The sequence below is a fragment of the Cherax quadricarinatus genome, chromosome 65, assembly GCF_038502225.1.
Source record: "Cherax quadricarinatus isolate ZL_2023a chromosome 65, ASM3850222v1, whole genome shotgun sequence".
NCBI lineage: Eukaryota > Metazoa > Arthropoda > Malacostraca > Decapoda > Parastacidae > Cherax > Cherax quadricarinatus.
Genome location: NC_091356.1, coordinates 1,711,574 through 1,726,764, shown reverse-complemented (window position 1 = coordinate 1,726,764; position 15,191 = coordinate 1,711,574). Strand labels below are relative to the sequence as shown.

Here is a 15,191-nt window from a genome sequence, read left to right as displayed (position 1 = left end):
GAAAGAGCATGAGCTTGCTCTGAATTCTGTACTGTTATAACAAGTGCACCACTTTGAAGAGCATGGAAGGATATATTTTGGCCGTGTCGTAAAAGTGTTTTACCAATTCCATGATTAGAGATATAATCAGATCGAGACGTCGTCTGTAAAGAAAATAATTCTGTCCATTGCTTACTTGTTAGCCAGGTACACATAGTGAGTGTCCCGTAGGTCGTTTCTGAGCAATCATCGACGAACTGTCGTCAGTAGGTTGTCTTGGAGTCTTGGACGTTTAGGAGTAGAACTGCGGGCGGCCTAGCCCAAGGGAGGCGGGCGACTCAAAAACTGTTGCACCGTATTCGAGGAAGCAGGACAAATTGTGAAAGGCATGCGAGAAGCAGCGGCATAAACAGAAATGGGTGACACCGCAGCACCTGAAGCAGGTGACAGAGCGTCACCAGCAGAAGGTACAGGGGTATGAGAAGAGATGAGAGAATGGACCAATAACGAAGCTGGGTCAGAACAGGGTGTGGGATCAGAAAGGGGTCTGGGAGGAGGAAGGGTTTCACTGAGCGAAGACTCCATAATAAAGGTGCTTCTTCTGTGATATCTCCTTTCTTGTTATTTTAAGAAAGAAGAAAGAAGTAAAGAAAAACAAGAGGGACAGTGGAGGGACAGTCGCTAGGAGGCATGGAGAGGTCAAAAGCTCCTCCCCTCATCTGAGAGGGCCCCGAGCCCACTGGTAGTGAAGATGCAGTGTGGAACCCGTGCCATACCCTACCCTTCACGCCAGTAAACCAGCGCTCTGGGATATCAGCCTCATATCTACCAAGCTACCTCAGCGGACAAAAGAAAGGGTGGTTGGAAACCCGCCACAAAACATATCCCATTGGCCGCCACCTCCCAGAACCAACAGGCAGCTTCCAGAGATACACCCATTACCCGAAGGGCACCTCACCCACTTTCTGGACATCCAGGAAGGGAGCAGGGCACTTTCAGACAATTCAGATTCCATGGCAAACCACATCAACCCCGAGTGACCTCACGGAGTAGGACTAACCCTGGCACGCCACCCCCTACCTAGAAACTGTAGTGCCAGAGGGTAGGACCCCAGAGGCTACGGACAGGAAGGATTAGGGGTAATTAGGTTCGGTCGGAGGAAGAAAACCAAAAGGTCCAACTCAGACCGATAGCCTCTTTACCACTAAAAGGAGCCTCCCTTTAAAAGGAGTAGGTACCAAGCCTTTGTATTTGGCATTTTAGTTGCACTTTACAATATTCATGGCCATATTGTAATTGTAACATGTCATATATTACACAAGACATATTACAGGCTGTATACTTTGTAATGGCATACAGAATTTTTATATTTTAAAATGTCTGATATTCTGATAAAGTATTCTTTATCTATTACTACTGTATCTGAGTAAAAAAAAAAAAAAATTTAGATCAACTTGTGATCAAATAGCTTCCACTGTATTGTAGCTACGTAATTTCCGAGTCTCTTATGGTAAATCTTAATAGAAAATATTTCCAGTTTTCCTAGGTAGTAGGTTGGTAAACAGCAACCGCCCAGGGAGGTACTACCGTCCTGCCAAGTGAGTGTACAACGAAAACCTGTAATTGTTTTACATGACGGTAGTATTGCTGGTGTCTTTTGTCTGTCTCATAAACATGCAAGATTTCAGGTATGTCTTGTTACTTCTACTTGCACTTAGGTCACACTACACATACATGTACAAGCATATATATACACACACCCCTCTAGGTATTCTTCTATTTTCTTTCTAGTTCTTGTTCTTGTTTATTTCCTCTTATCTCCATGGGGAAGTGGAACAGAATTCTTCCTCCGTAAGCCATGCGTGTTGTAAGAGGCGACTAAAATGCTGGGAGCAAGAGGCTAGTAACCCTTTCTCCCATTTAAATTACTAAATTCGTTTTTCTTTTTGGGCCACCCTGCCTTGGTGGGATACGGCCGGTGTGTTGAAAGAAGAAAGATTTCCAGTTTTATGAAAAGAAAAGACTACTATCATTTAAGATTGTTTCCCCTCACTATTAAAACAAAACTTCAAACAACTCCCACTGGTGTCAAAATACAATCTTGCATTATGTGCCAACTCATGGTAAAGAACTAAATCTGCTTAACAAAATGAACAATATGCCCTTAAAGAATTTTGATACATAGCTACAAAGAAGGACAATCCATGAAGTAATCATACATGTACCAACATTTTCTCCTTTATATAATCTCTGGGAGAAAGTGTTGCTTATGTACATTCCAAGAGCTGAGTACAGCATTATAAAGGGGCTCTAATGGGTAATGAAAGTAGCACTTATTTTAAATCTGCATCAACATTAATGTTGAAAATATCCACACAAAGCACATAAGAGGCCTTGAGACAAAAGTTGATGAACCTGTCAGTAAGTGAAAAGTGCACAGTGAGCAAATACTGCATTTTCTATACAGAAATGTTTATCAGTCTTTAAAATGAGACCACTTTATTCAAAATTGTATGTTTGGTTACCAAGATATTGTTGCAAATGTCTGTAGGCGATCTTCTCAAAAGTGACATTTAGCAAGTTCATCATTTTTCTACTCAGCACCTCATGTTGTAAAATAAATTTACATATTAAACATTATGTGTATACCCCTGACTTCATTATCTGCTCACCTTATATTAATTATGATTTATGCAATTATGTATTATGAATATATAAGACCTCATTAAGACATTTAAAAGCTCTAAAGTTCATTACTACAAACATTGTTTGACATTTGTATAAACATTAAAACTGTGCCTTAAAAATTCATTACAACAGACTCCAATTACAACGTACATCAGTCTCATGCCTTCACTAAGCATACTGCTACCGTACATAAAATTATGTGACATTCATGGCATGTAACATTTTATATTAATCATTTAACTTCCTGACATAATGATGGAAGCAATGTAGAGACAGCAAACTATACAAACTTTGAAATCTTCTAAATGATCAATGTGTATATTGTTCTTCAGTTTATACACATTATAGTTTAATACTCAACCTTAACAGAAGTACAGTATATATTCTTATATTTTCACACAATTTTAAATGTGATTTCTACAATAATTAACAAAAAACTTAGAGATCAAGCTCTGTACCACTAAACATGAAGAGACAGAATATAAAGATATTTGCAGCCTTTCTACACTAGTTAGTAAAGCAAGCAGTAAAGCAAAGCATGTTAAAAATAAGCACTCAAAATCAACATAAGAATTGGAACACATCATGGAGAGGAAAAGCACACTTGAATAAACTCAACATAGGTTGTGTGGTGGGCAACCAGAAGTTCTATTATTACAGTGGAACCTCGTATGCCAAACTTAATTCGTTCCAGATGTCGATTCGACAACCAAAATGGACGACAACCAAAGCAATTTTTCCCATGGAGAATAATGTAAATAGAATTAATCAGTTCCAGACCCCAAATGACAATATAATTTGTTAAAAATGTACTAGCTACTACATAAAACTAAAATTATTTTTTTTTATTAACACATCAGCCGATTCCCACCAAGGCAGGGTGGCCTGAAAAAGAAAAACTTTCATCATCATTCCCTCCATCACTGTCTTGCCAGAGGGGTGCTTTACACTACAGTTTATAAAACGGCAACATTAACACCCCTCCTTCAGAGTGCAGACACTGTACTTCCCATCTCTAGGACTCAAGACCGGCCTGTTGGTTTCCCTGCAGCACATCAAGTATTAAAAATCATTTGTCTCCATTCACTCCTATCAAATATGCTCATGCATGCTTGCTGGAAGTCCAAGCCCCTTGCACACAAAACCTCCTTTACCCCCTCCCTCCAACCTTTCCTAGGACGACCCCTACTCTGCCTTCCTTCTACTACAGATTTATACACTCTCGAAGTCATTCTGTTTCATTCCATTTTTTTTTTTTATTCGTCGGTATTCTCCCGGCCCGGGTCTTTTCCAAACTACGAATTCTCTGCATTATATTCACACCACACATTGCCCTCAGACGTGACATCTCCACTGCCTCCAGCCTTCTCCTCGCTGCAACATTCATCACCCATGCTTCACACCCATATAAGAGCATTGGTAAAACCATACTCTCATACATTCCCCTTTTTGCTTCCAAGGACAAAGCTCTTTGTCTCCACAGACTCCTAAGTGCACCGCTCACCCTTTTCCCCTCGTCAATTCTATGATTCAGCTCATCTTTCGTAGACCCATCTGTTGATACGTCCACTCCCAAGTATCTGAATACATTCACCTCCTCCATACTCTCCCCCTCCAATCTTTTGTCACCTACTCTTTTTGTTATCCTCATAACCTTACTCTTTCCTATATTCACTTTTAATTTTCTTCTTTTACATACCCTACCAAATTCATCCATCAACCTCTGCAGCTTCTTTTCAGAATCTCCCAAAAGCACAGTGTCATCAGCAAAAAGCAACTGTGACAACTCCCACTTTGTGTTTTATTTTTTATCTTTTAACTCCACACCTCTTGCCAAGACCCTTGCATTCGCTTCTCTTACAACCTCATCTATAAATATATTGAACAACCATGGTGACAACACACATCCTTGTCTAAGGCCTACTTTTACAGGGAAATAATCTCCCTCTTTCCTACATACTCTAACCTGAGCCTCACTATCCTCGTAAAAAGTTTTCACTGCTTGCAGTAACCTACCTTCTATACCATACACCTGCAACATTGCCCCCCTATCCACCCTGTCATATGCCTTTTCCAGATCCATAAATGCCACAAAAACCTCTTTAGCTTTATCTAAATACTGTTCACCTATATGTTTCACTGTAAACACTTGGTCTACACACCCCCTATCTTTCCTAAAGCCTCCTTGTTCATCTGTTATCCTACTCTCTGTCTTACTCTTAATTCTTTCAATAATAACACTACCATACACTTTACCAGGTATACTCAACAGACTTTTTTTTTTTTTTATCACACTGGCCGATTCCCACCAAGGCAGGGTGGCCCAAAAAAAAAAAACTTTCACCATCATTCACTCCATCACTGTCTTGCCAGAAGGGTGTTTTACACTACAGTTTTTAAACTGCAACATTAACACCCCTCCTTCAGAGTGCAGGCACTGTACTTCCCATCTCCAGGACTCAAGTCCGGCCTGCCGGTTTCCCTGAACCCCTTCATAAATGTTACTTTGCTCACACTCCAACAGCACGTCAAGTATTAAAAACCATTTGTCTCCATTCACTCCTATCAAACACGCTCACGCATGCCTGCTGGAAGTCCAAGCCCCTCGCACACAAAACCTACTTTACCCCCTCCCTCCAACCTTTCCTAGGCCGACCCCTACCCCGCCTTCCTTCCACTACAGACTGATACACTCTTGAAGTCACTCTGTTTCGCTCCATTCTCTCTACATGTCCGAACCACCTCAACAACCCTTCTTCAGCCCTCTGGACAACAGTTTTGGTAATCCCGCACCTCCTCCTAACTTCCAAACTACGAATTCTCTGCATTATATTCACACCACACATTGCCCTCAGACATGACATCTCCATTGCCTCCAGCCTTCTCCTCGCTGCAACATTCATCACCCATGCTTCACACCCATATAAGAGCGTTGGTAAAACTATACTCTCATACATTCCCCTCTTTGCCTCCAAGGACAAAGTTCTTTGTCTCCACAGACTCCTAAGTGCACCGCTCACCCTTTTCCCCTCATCAATTCTATGATTCACCTCATCTTTCATAGACCCATCCGCTGACACGTCCACTCCCAAATATCTGAATACATTCACCTCCTCCATACTCTCTCCCTCCAATCTGATATCCAATCTTTCATCACCTAATCTTTTTGTTATCCTCATAACCTTACTCTTTCCTGTATTCACTTTTAATTTTCTTCTTTTGCACACCCTACCAAATTCATCCACCAATCTCTGCAACTTCTCTTCAGAATCTCCCAAGAGCACAGTGTCATCAGCAAAGAGCAACTGTGACAACTCCCACTTTATGTGTGATTCTTTATCTTTTAACTCCACACCTCTTGCCAAGACCCTCGCATTTACTTCTCTTACAACCCCATCTATAAATATATTAAACAACCATGGTGACATCACACATCCTTGTCTAAGGCCTACTTTTACTGGGAAATAATTTCCCTCTTTCCTACATACTCTAACTTGAGCCTCACTATCCTCATAAAAACTCTTCACTGCTTTCAGTAACCTACCTCCTACACCATACACCTGCAACATCTGCCACATTGCCCCCCTATCCACCCTGTCATACGCCTTTTCCAAGTCCATAAATGCCACAAAGACCTCTGTAGCCTTATCTAAATACTGTTCACTTATATGTTTCACTGTAAACACCTGGTCCACACACCCCCTACCTTTCCTAAAGCCTCCTTGTTCATCTGCTATCCTATTCTCAGTCTTACTCTTAATTCTTTCAATAATAACTCTACTTTACCAGGTACACTCAACAGACTTATCCCCCTATAACTCTACCATACACTTTACCAGGTATACTCAACAGACTTATCCCCCTATAATTTTTGCACTCTCTTTTTTCCCCTTTGCGTTTATACTAAGGCACTATGCACGCCCTCTGCCAATCCCAAGATACCTTACCCTCTTCCATACATTTATTAAATAATAGCACCAACCACTCCAAAACTATATCCTCGCCTGCTTTTAACATATCTATCTTTATCCCATCAATCCCGGCTGCCTTACCCCTTTTCATTCTACCCACTGCCTCACGAACTTCCCCCACACTCATAACTGGCTCTTCTTTACTCCTACAAGATGTTATTCCTCCTTGCCCTAGACACAAAATCACAGCTTCCCTATCTTCATCAACATTTAATTCTTCAAAATATTCCTTCCATCTTCCTGATACCTCTAACTCTCCATTTAATAACTCTACTCTGTTTTTAACTGACAAATCCATTTGTTCCGTAGGCTTCCGCAACTGTAAAATTGAATACTAAAAGAAACTAACTGAAATACTGTCCAGTAAATAAAAATTTTACTGCCTCTTACCTGTCAGAGGAGAGCTAATGGCATACTGGAAGCAGGAGGTGGAGGAGAGGAGTGGGTATGTTACTGCTTGGAAGGAGAGTCACCTTCTATTAATGACAAGCACTGTATTTCTGGTGTTTGTTTCTCTTCTTTGTCTCTTTCACCATTAACACCTTGTTCTGGGCCACTGGTTCTTTGTCTCACTAAAAACCTGTCCAGTGAGGTTTGTTTCAAGCTCTGTTTTAACACTTGTCTAACTTGAGATATTACACTGTCACTGTACATGTTAGAGAGATGGCCACTGCTTTGTCTGGATGGTATTCTTCAGCAAACTCCTGCACTTCATGCCATATAGTACACATTTCCTTGACAAGTGTAATGGGATCATCATCCCTTCCCTCTTCCTCTGATGACAGCTCTTCTGCTGCAATCTGCTGCTGCTCCTCCTTCTGAAGGTCTACAAGTTCTTGTGTGGTGAGTTCAGTTTTATGCTCCTCCACCCACTCCACCACATGATCTTCAGTTAACCTCTAGGCCCAAGGTCTTCCCCAGACAATATCCTCTACTGGCTCAGACTCATCTTTCAAAGCCTTCAAAATCCCTGGCTGCCAAAAAGTCAGGTCACAATTTCTTCCATGCTGACTGCATGGTCATGGAAGACAAATTTTCTCAGGCTCTGTCTATAAGTCTAAGGCAGGTGAGGATATTGAAATAGTCTTACTTTGGACCCATGACGGATTATCTTACAATATTTTGCAGTTTTGGTTCTCCAAAACTGCAAAATAACAAAAAAAAAAATTCACAAGATGCACAACAAAAGCTCAAGAGAGGTTTACAACACACGAGTTACTGAGCATGTGACCCGAGCCATTTGTGTTGTTGGTCAACAGCCAAGAGAATGTACAAAAATCAGGATATTTTTTCTCAAATTTCTCGTTCGAAAACAGATTGGTTAGACAATGTAGTCGATAACCGAGGTTCCACTGTACTGTATTAACTTTTATCTATAATGTTTTCGTTTATCAAATGTTAACTACTAAATTTATTATTTATAGATTAATACTAATTCAAATGAGGTACTCCATATAACTGTTATGAATTTCCCTTTTAATTCTTTAATGAAGATACATCGTTCAACCTAGGGAAGGTAACTATGCAATGAGGGCTATCTGATAGTCTCCTCAGGTCTCATGATACATGGGCAAGAAAGTAACCGTTCATTAAACACCGTATTCATAACAAACAGCAAAACAATTTTTCAAGCCTTTCATATCCTATCTCTAAAATCCACTTGTATAGCCCCACTTCATAAAGGTGGCAGCAAAACAATCATAAAACTATGGATAAACAGTAATCATATGACACTTTGGCCAAATTTCTGAAAATATAAAAGACACAAAATAAAAATTTTACACGCTTCAGGACAATATGGATTTAGAGAAAGATACTTCCGACTTTCATAGCTGTTAGACCACTATGACATTGTTTTGGACACACTGCAAGACAAGTAAAATGCCTACAATATTTTCCATCACTTTTAAAAGAATAAATGTTGATGATAGTTATCCGTATTCACGGGCATTGAGTTCTGGCTCCTGTTGTTTACAGTTTACCTGTTCAAGATTTGGGAGATAACCACTCCTGTCACTCAGACTGGGACTAGACCTCTCAACTGATGGCTTCATCAGTAAAACTACTGCTACTTGTGGCACACAATTCAATGTTGGCTTAGCTGATCAGGAATGGTTTCTAGGAATCTGTCAAATTCTCTGTTAAAAATAATTTGGGGATTGTTAATGATTTCCCCTTATATTTAATGAATGCTGAAAAGCACACAGGACACTTTAAGCTTATTGAGCTGTCTGTAACCAGCTGTGGGCAGTGAAAGTTTTCTGCACATTTTGCAGATCTCCAATTTTATCAGCCTTAAATATTCCAGCATAGAGAGCACAGATAACATAAACAATATCATTGGCATGGTATATCTTGCTCTAAAAATTTTGTAATTCAGCAGCTGTGATAGTAACATTATTAAGATCCTTCAAATAAAGAGCGAGTCTGACATAATAATCCATTAGGTTCTTGAAAAATCCTCTTCTATCAAGTGGCTTGACTGCATTTTATGCTCTGCTAAAATATTAATTTCTTTGGCTTTCCTACAGTGAACTGATTTTTTTTCCTAATGGAAAAAAAATGACTGCCATTCATAAAAATTTTTATAGTGTCTGCAACAGTTAATTCAGCACTATGATTTTTTTGTCTGTCAGAATTGAGAATAAAAAAAAATTAAGAGGATTAGGGAGGGTACATAAAAAACACTAATTGCAGTAATGTTCTTTACCGGTGCAATGTTTCAACCACATGTGGGTTTGTTGCATAGCATATAGGTAAAAAAAAAAAAACCCACTTGTATGTGGAAATTTTACACAAATAAAGGACCTAACTGCAATTAATGTCTTTTTCACCACTTGTTGGCACTGCACCTTCAGTTTGCACTGGGAGAGTAATGCATCTTAAGGAACAGAGCTTGTTTTTATTTTGTTGACTATTGCACTTTTGGTCAGATTTGTTACCCATTGTTTTGCACTCATTCTGTGTGCCATGATTATAACGACATTGCTTATGATGCCATGATTATGATGACACTGCTTAGCTTGCACTGCATCTAAAACCATATCACAGTGATGCAGCATCCTACTCTAAATCCATGAATTTGCATGCAAACACTATTGCACACAAGTTAAATATACTGTAGATTTGAAATTTACATTAATCTATTAAGAAAAATATATTAATACAATATAACCTAGAAGTGCATTGAATTTTCAATTATTATGAGTTCACAGGTCTTTTCCATACAGCTCAAGTTCACTTCATATACAGTATTTATATAATAATTTTGTGATATAATTTCTAATGTAAAAACTGATATGCCTGATTTTTACCATTTTACTTTTACTTTTTAATTTTTTTTACAGATGAACATGTCCAATTTAATCATAATAGGTACACAGTGTTTAGTATCTACTAAGACCGTTAATATACTATGGCAAATTACCCAATTTTCTGAAGTGAAATGTTATCTTTACCTTTATCTGGCAACTAAATAAACAGTGTGGAAAGAATATCATTAAAGTGAACAAATTAAACAGTATACAGACCAATTAAAATATATACCACACAATTATGATGCAACAGCATATTCTTTTATTTATAAGTGTTCAAACAATGAAAACTCAATGACAATTTTCAGGATAGATTAAAACTAGATCTAAGCTATGTACACTTTTCCCTGACAAAATGTTGGCTAAAAGTACAATACTTCTAAGTAAATCAGTAAAGAATTTATGCTCATTCTTGTTAGTAACTTCAACACAAAAATAAGAAAATGAGATAAAACAAAGCAAGTGTGCATAATCTAATGACAGTAAAGTATGTACTTGAAAATACAATACTGCCAGAACATTACCTTCAAACCTGATTAAGAAGGATAGAATATAAAGATGACCATAAACAGGCAACAAGATTATGGAAAAAATTATCCACGTACTGTAGTAGCAATGCATTAATGTGTATAGCAGCAGGATGGTTGTGTGAGAAAAGTTCTGTTATTAACTTTAAAATGAATATGAGCAAATTATGAAATAGCATTATGATGCACAGATAAGACCATACAGTGTACCCAGGAATACCAATCTGAGAATATGATTAACTATAAAGATATACATATACATATATACTAATAACAAAGGAAGCAGAAGAGTGATGCAAGAAGTACAACATTATTTAGGCCATTAGACTAAAAGCAATTAAGAGTGTTCAGCCAAGAAAACAAGGAAAAAGTTTACTCAGATTATAAGGCATAAAAAAAAAGTCATTCAGAGCAGTCTACCAGGCAGACAGGCCCAACTCCACAGCTTAAGAACAAAAAAAAAGCTTGATTCCATCAAATACAATAAGTGGATGATTGTGTTAGATGCGAGATGATTAGAGAGGAGAAGAAGAAAGGAAAATATTCTACCCACCGGTCCTGGCTTGGAAGGTGTCTGTGTGCCAATTGACTCCCGCACCACCTTGTGTCCCTCCTCGTCCTCCGCCACTTCCGTGTTTTGCTTGATTTGCTGCAAAATGAGTCCTGGTAATTCCTCAACCACAATGAGAATATAAATATTTTTTTTTTTTCAACAAGTCGGCAGTCTCCCACCGAGGCAGGGTGACCCAAAAAAGAAAGAAAATCCCCAAAAAGAAAATACTTTCATCATCATTCAACACTTTCACCACACTCGCACATTATCACTGTTTTTGCAGAGGTGCTCAGAATACAACAGTTTAGAAGCATACACATATAAAGATACACAACATATCCCTCCAAACTGCCAATATCCCAAACCTCTCCTTTAAAGTGCAGGCATTGTAATTCCCATTTCCAGGACTCAAGTCCGACTATATGAAAATAACCGGTTTCCCTGCATTCCTTCACTAAATATTACCCTGCTCACACTCCAACAGATCGTCAGGTCCCAAGTACCATTCATCTCCATTCACTCCTATCTAACACACTCACGCACGCTTGCTGGAAGTCCAAGCCCCTTGCCCACAAAACCTCCTTTACCCCCTCTCTCCAACCCTTTCGAGGACGACCCCTACCCCGCCTTCCTTTCCCTATAGATTTATATGCTTTCCATGTCATTCTACTTTGATCCATTCTCTCTAAATGACCAAACCACCTCAACAACCCCTCTTCTGCCCTCTGACTAATACTTTTATTAACTCCACACCTTTTCCTAATTTCCACACTCCGAATTTTCTGCATAATATTTACATAATATATGCTCAGCAAAACACTGGCACAGCAAAAAACATTTTAAAGTGCATTATAAGTCAACATGGTATTTGTTAATAGAATAAAAAAATTATTAAATTATTAAATGTCTGAGTACCTGAGAGTTACCTAAAGATTATTTCAGGAACCAATGCCCCAGCAGCCTGGTCCCAGACCAGGCCTCTTGGATGATGGTCTGATCAACCAGGATGCTGATGACAGGCACATGGAGACCAACACAGATACCACAGACCAGCTGATCAGGAACTGACTTGAGGAACTTATCAAGTTCTCTTTTGAAGACAGCTAGAGGACACTTAGTGATTCCCTTATTTATGAAGAGGAGGGGACACTGAAACATCTTGGTCCTCCTCACACTTATTGTACTCACTATACCCCTGCTTTTCAGTGGAAGCACTTTGCACTGTTTGCCGAGCCTTTTTCTTTCATAGGGAGATCCATATTTCTATGTGCATATTTGAGACCTATTCCTTCTACATTCCCAGCAATGCTGAGCATTTCTCCATGAGATACCCATGAGCAAGATATGTATGTCTACTACATAAGCAGGAGTATAGTCTTCCAAATATGACAGCGATGATAAGCTAAACAGAAACCTAAACAAGGTCTGACAGAATGCAATTTATCATGGACCAACTCAGACCACCATTACTGCCAGTGGTTGCAAAGTTGTCAAGAGATAACTGCAAAATAGTCTGAGAATGGAATATGCTTATATGTAATGGGAAGGTCATGAATGGCTGACCACACAGCAGTCTGCCTGCTCATTTCCCCAAACATCTACATGTCCACAGACCAGGACGAAAATGTTTGTTTGCTAGAAATGTGGTGCAACCAAAGTTGTATACAAAGAAAATTCATATGGGCTATAAGTTCTTTGTGCATTCTTCACATCTGAACTGAGAGTTAGCATCCCTTAATTTTTATAAAGCCTTTTGGGCTTTAAATTAGGTTTTGGGTTGTACTTGTAAGATGTATTAATCTTTCATTACATACTGCATACAGTATTTAAAAATATGGTGACTGCATCCTAAATGTTAAACTTTCATGGGCCTTGTAATTAGAAATGCAAAGTCTTGATGTAGAAGGCCAATGAGGGGGGGGGGCTAATTCATCGCCCTAATGTCTTTATCTTAACTATCTTTGTGTGGATTCTAACTCCTTTTCTTTCCAAGGTACAGTACATTCAAACTTTTGAGGTTGCTTTATTCAATGCATATGAAATATTTTAAAATTAATCTACTTACCACTATTAATATATCCTCACTATATACTAGATGCCACTGGCTATATGATCTTGGTCTCTTTCAACTTTCTTTTCTACTTTTTGCTCTTAGCTATTTACAGTGTTAAGTTTAAAGCTGAAATGAAATATAACTTCTCTCTGATGCTTATGACCATCAGTGTTACTTTTTTTTTTCCGTCTATGACAGTGTCATGTATATTTGTTGTTTTTGCAATACACTATCTGTTACGAATGGTGTCCTAGTTTCTTGCTTCCTTTGTGCCCTGTGCATTTGTGATTCTCAATTTTTTTTATTACAGTAATATTTCTTTTCTAATATCTCATCCTCTCAATTTGGATATCCTTTTAATTTCACTAACAAGTCAGGTGTTTACACAATTTCCTGTTCTTCGTGCCATCTCCATTACAGGGCAGAAATGACACTTTTTCCAACATACTTAAAAAACACACAAGTGTCTCCTTTCCTAACACTAACAATGCTCTTTCTTATTATGTTAAAGACCATGGTCATCCCCTTAGCTGATGCTCTGCCAAAATTATCTACTGGCTCTTTTAGCCTTACAGACTCCCTGTTAAACTAGCCCTTGTACACAATATCCCTAATATGAATCCTGTCCCCTGCCTTGGTGGGAGATGGCTGATGTGTTAATAAAAAAAAAATAATCATTAACCAAATTGGTTTGAGACCATGCCACAGGGATTGGACTGGAAATCATCACAACTCTAATTATGGTATTTATGTTTAAAAATGCTCTAACAAGTTTCAAGACTTTATATGATTTTTTTTTCAATGACCAGACCATATCTCACCAAGGCAGGGTGGCCCAAAAAGAAAAACTAAAGTTTCTCTTACTTAATATGATAAAGGGGTTAAATAATTGTAACTAAATAAAACATTATTACTTAAATTTATTACTTAAATTTTAAGGAAATTTTAAGAAATGCCCACAGCTCTGGCTGTGGGCATTTCTTTCATATGTCAATATATAGTGTTATTATTGAGTTGTAGGTCTAACCTGCAGCTTGGCTAGTGGGATAATGTCACAGTTCTGCGGTCGGTGCCACACTGTCTTCTGTGATGTGGCATTGTAGTAATAAAACCGTGAAGTGTTGATGTCGAATAGTTCCCACCACTGGTTGTCATCGAACTTCTTCCTGTTGAGGGAAAACAACACTTAGTTTGGTAATCAATGCACTAACTGACAGGTGATGGCAATTTTTTTCCCTATGATTCTTTTCATCTAAACAGTACTCTGATGTTATGGTTATAAAAAAAAAATATGACTGGTTTTGTTGTCATTCATGGTTTTGTCACTGCACATGTTTTCCATTATTTTTAGAAAGATATAGTGGTCCCTTGAGTTACAATATTAATCTGTTCTAGATGTCCTGTATCTCCAAAATATCATAACTCAAACCCCAAAATACATGGTTTTATGGTAATTCGTTCCAAGACTCTAGAACACATCCAACCCTACCCTTGGATACTTTTTGTCATTTAAACATGCTGGGGCTTTCCAAGTCATAAACAAGCATAGACAGCAGCTTGAAATACATATCCCCCCCCACACACACACATACACACTCACACACACAGTTAATGAGATGATGGAATATGTAGCAACAAAATGCAAGGAGGCTGAGGAGAGGTTTGTACCCAAGGGTAACAGGAATAATGAAAAAGCCAGGATGAGCCCATGGTTTACCCAAAGGTGCAGGGAGGCAAAAACCAAGTGTGCTAGGGAATGGAAGAAATATAGAAGGCAAAGGACCCTGGAGAATAAGGAGAACAGTCGTAGAGCCAGAAACGAATATGCACAGATAAGAAGGGAGGCCCAAAGACAATATGAAAATGACATAGCAGCGAAAGCCAAATCTGACCCGAAACTGTTGTACAGCCACATCAGGAGGAAAACAACAGTCAAGGACCAGGTAATCAGGCTAAGGAAGGAAGGAGGAGAGACAACAAGAAATGACCATGAAGTATGTGAGGAACTCAACAAGAGATTCAAAGAAGTGTTCACAGAGGAGACAGAAGGGGCTCCAGAAAGACGGAGAGGTGGGGCACACCACCATGTGCTGGACACAGTGCACA

The 15,191-nt window shown here is 38.8% G+C and overlaps 1 protein-coding gene across 7 annotated transcripts in view; it reads right to left on the bottom strand.

The window, feature by feature from the left end:
- Window positions 1-15,191, bottom strand: part of LOC128700602 (MyTH4 and RhoGAP_KIAA1688 domain-containing protein RhoGAP93B) — a gene marked incomplete at its 3' end in the record, with an annotated part of 257,681 nt that overhangs the window by 47,389 nt on the left and 195,101 nt on the right. For all 7 annotated transcript variants that reach the window (XM_070098857.1, XM_070098858.1, XM_070098855.1 and 4 more), the window contains 2 exon segments: window positions 11,033-11,128; window positions 14,113-14,251. In XM_070098857.1, the coding sequence (XP_069954958.1) occupies window positions 11,033-11,128; window positions 14,113-14,251 (235 nt within the window).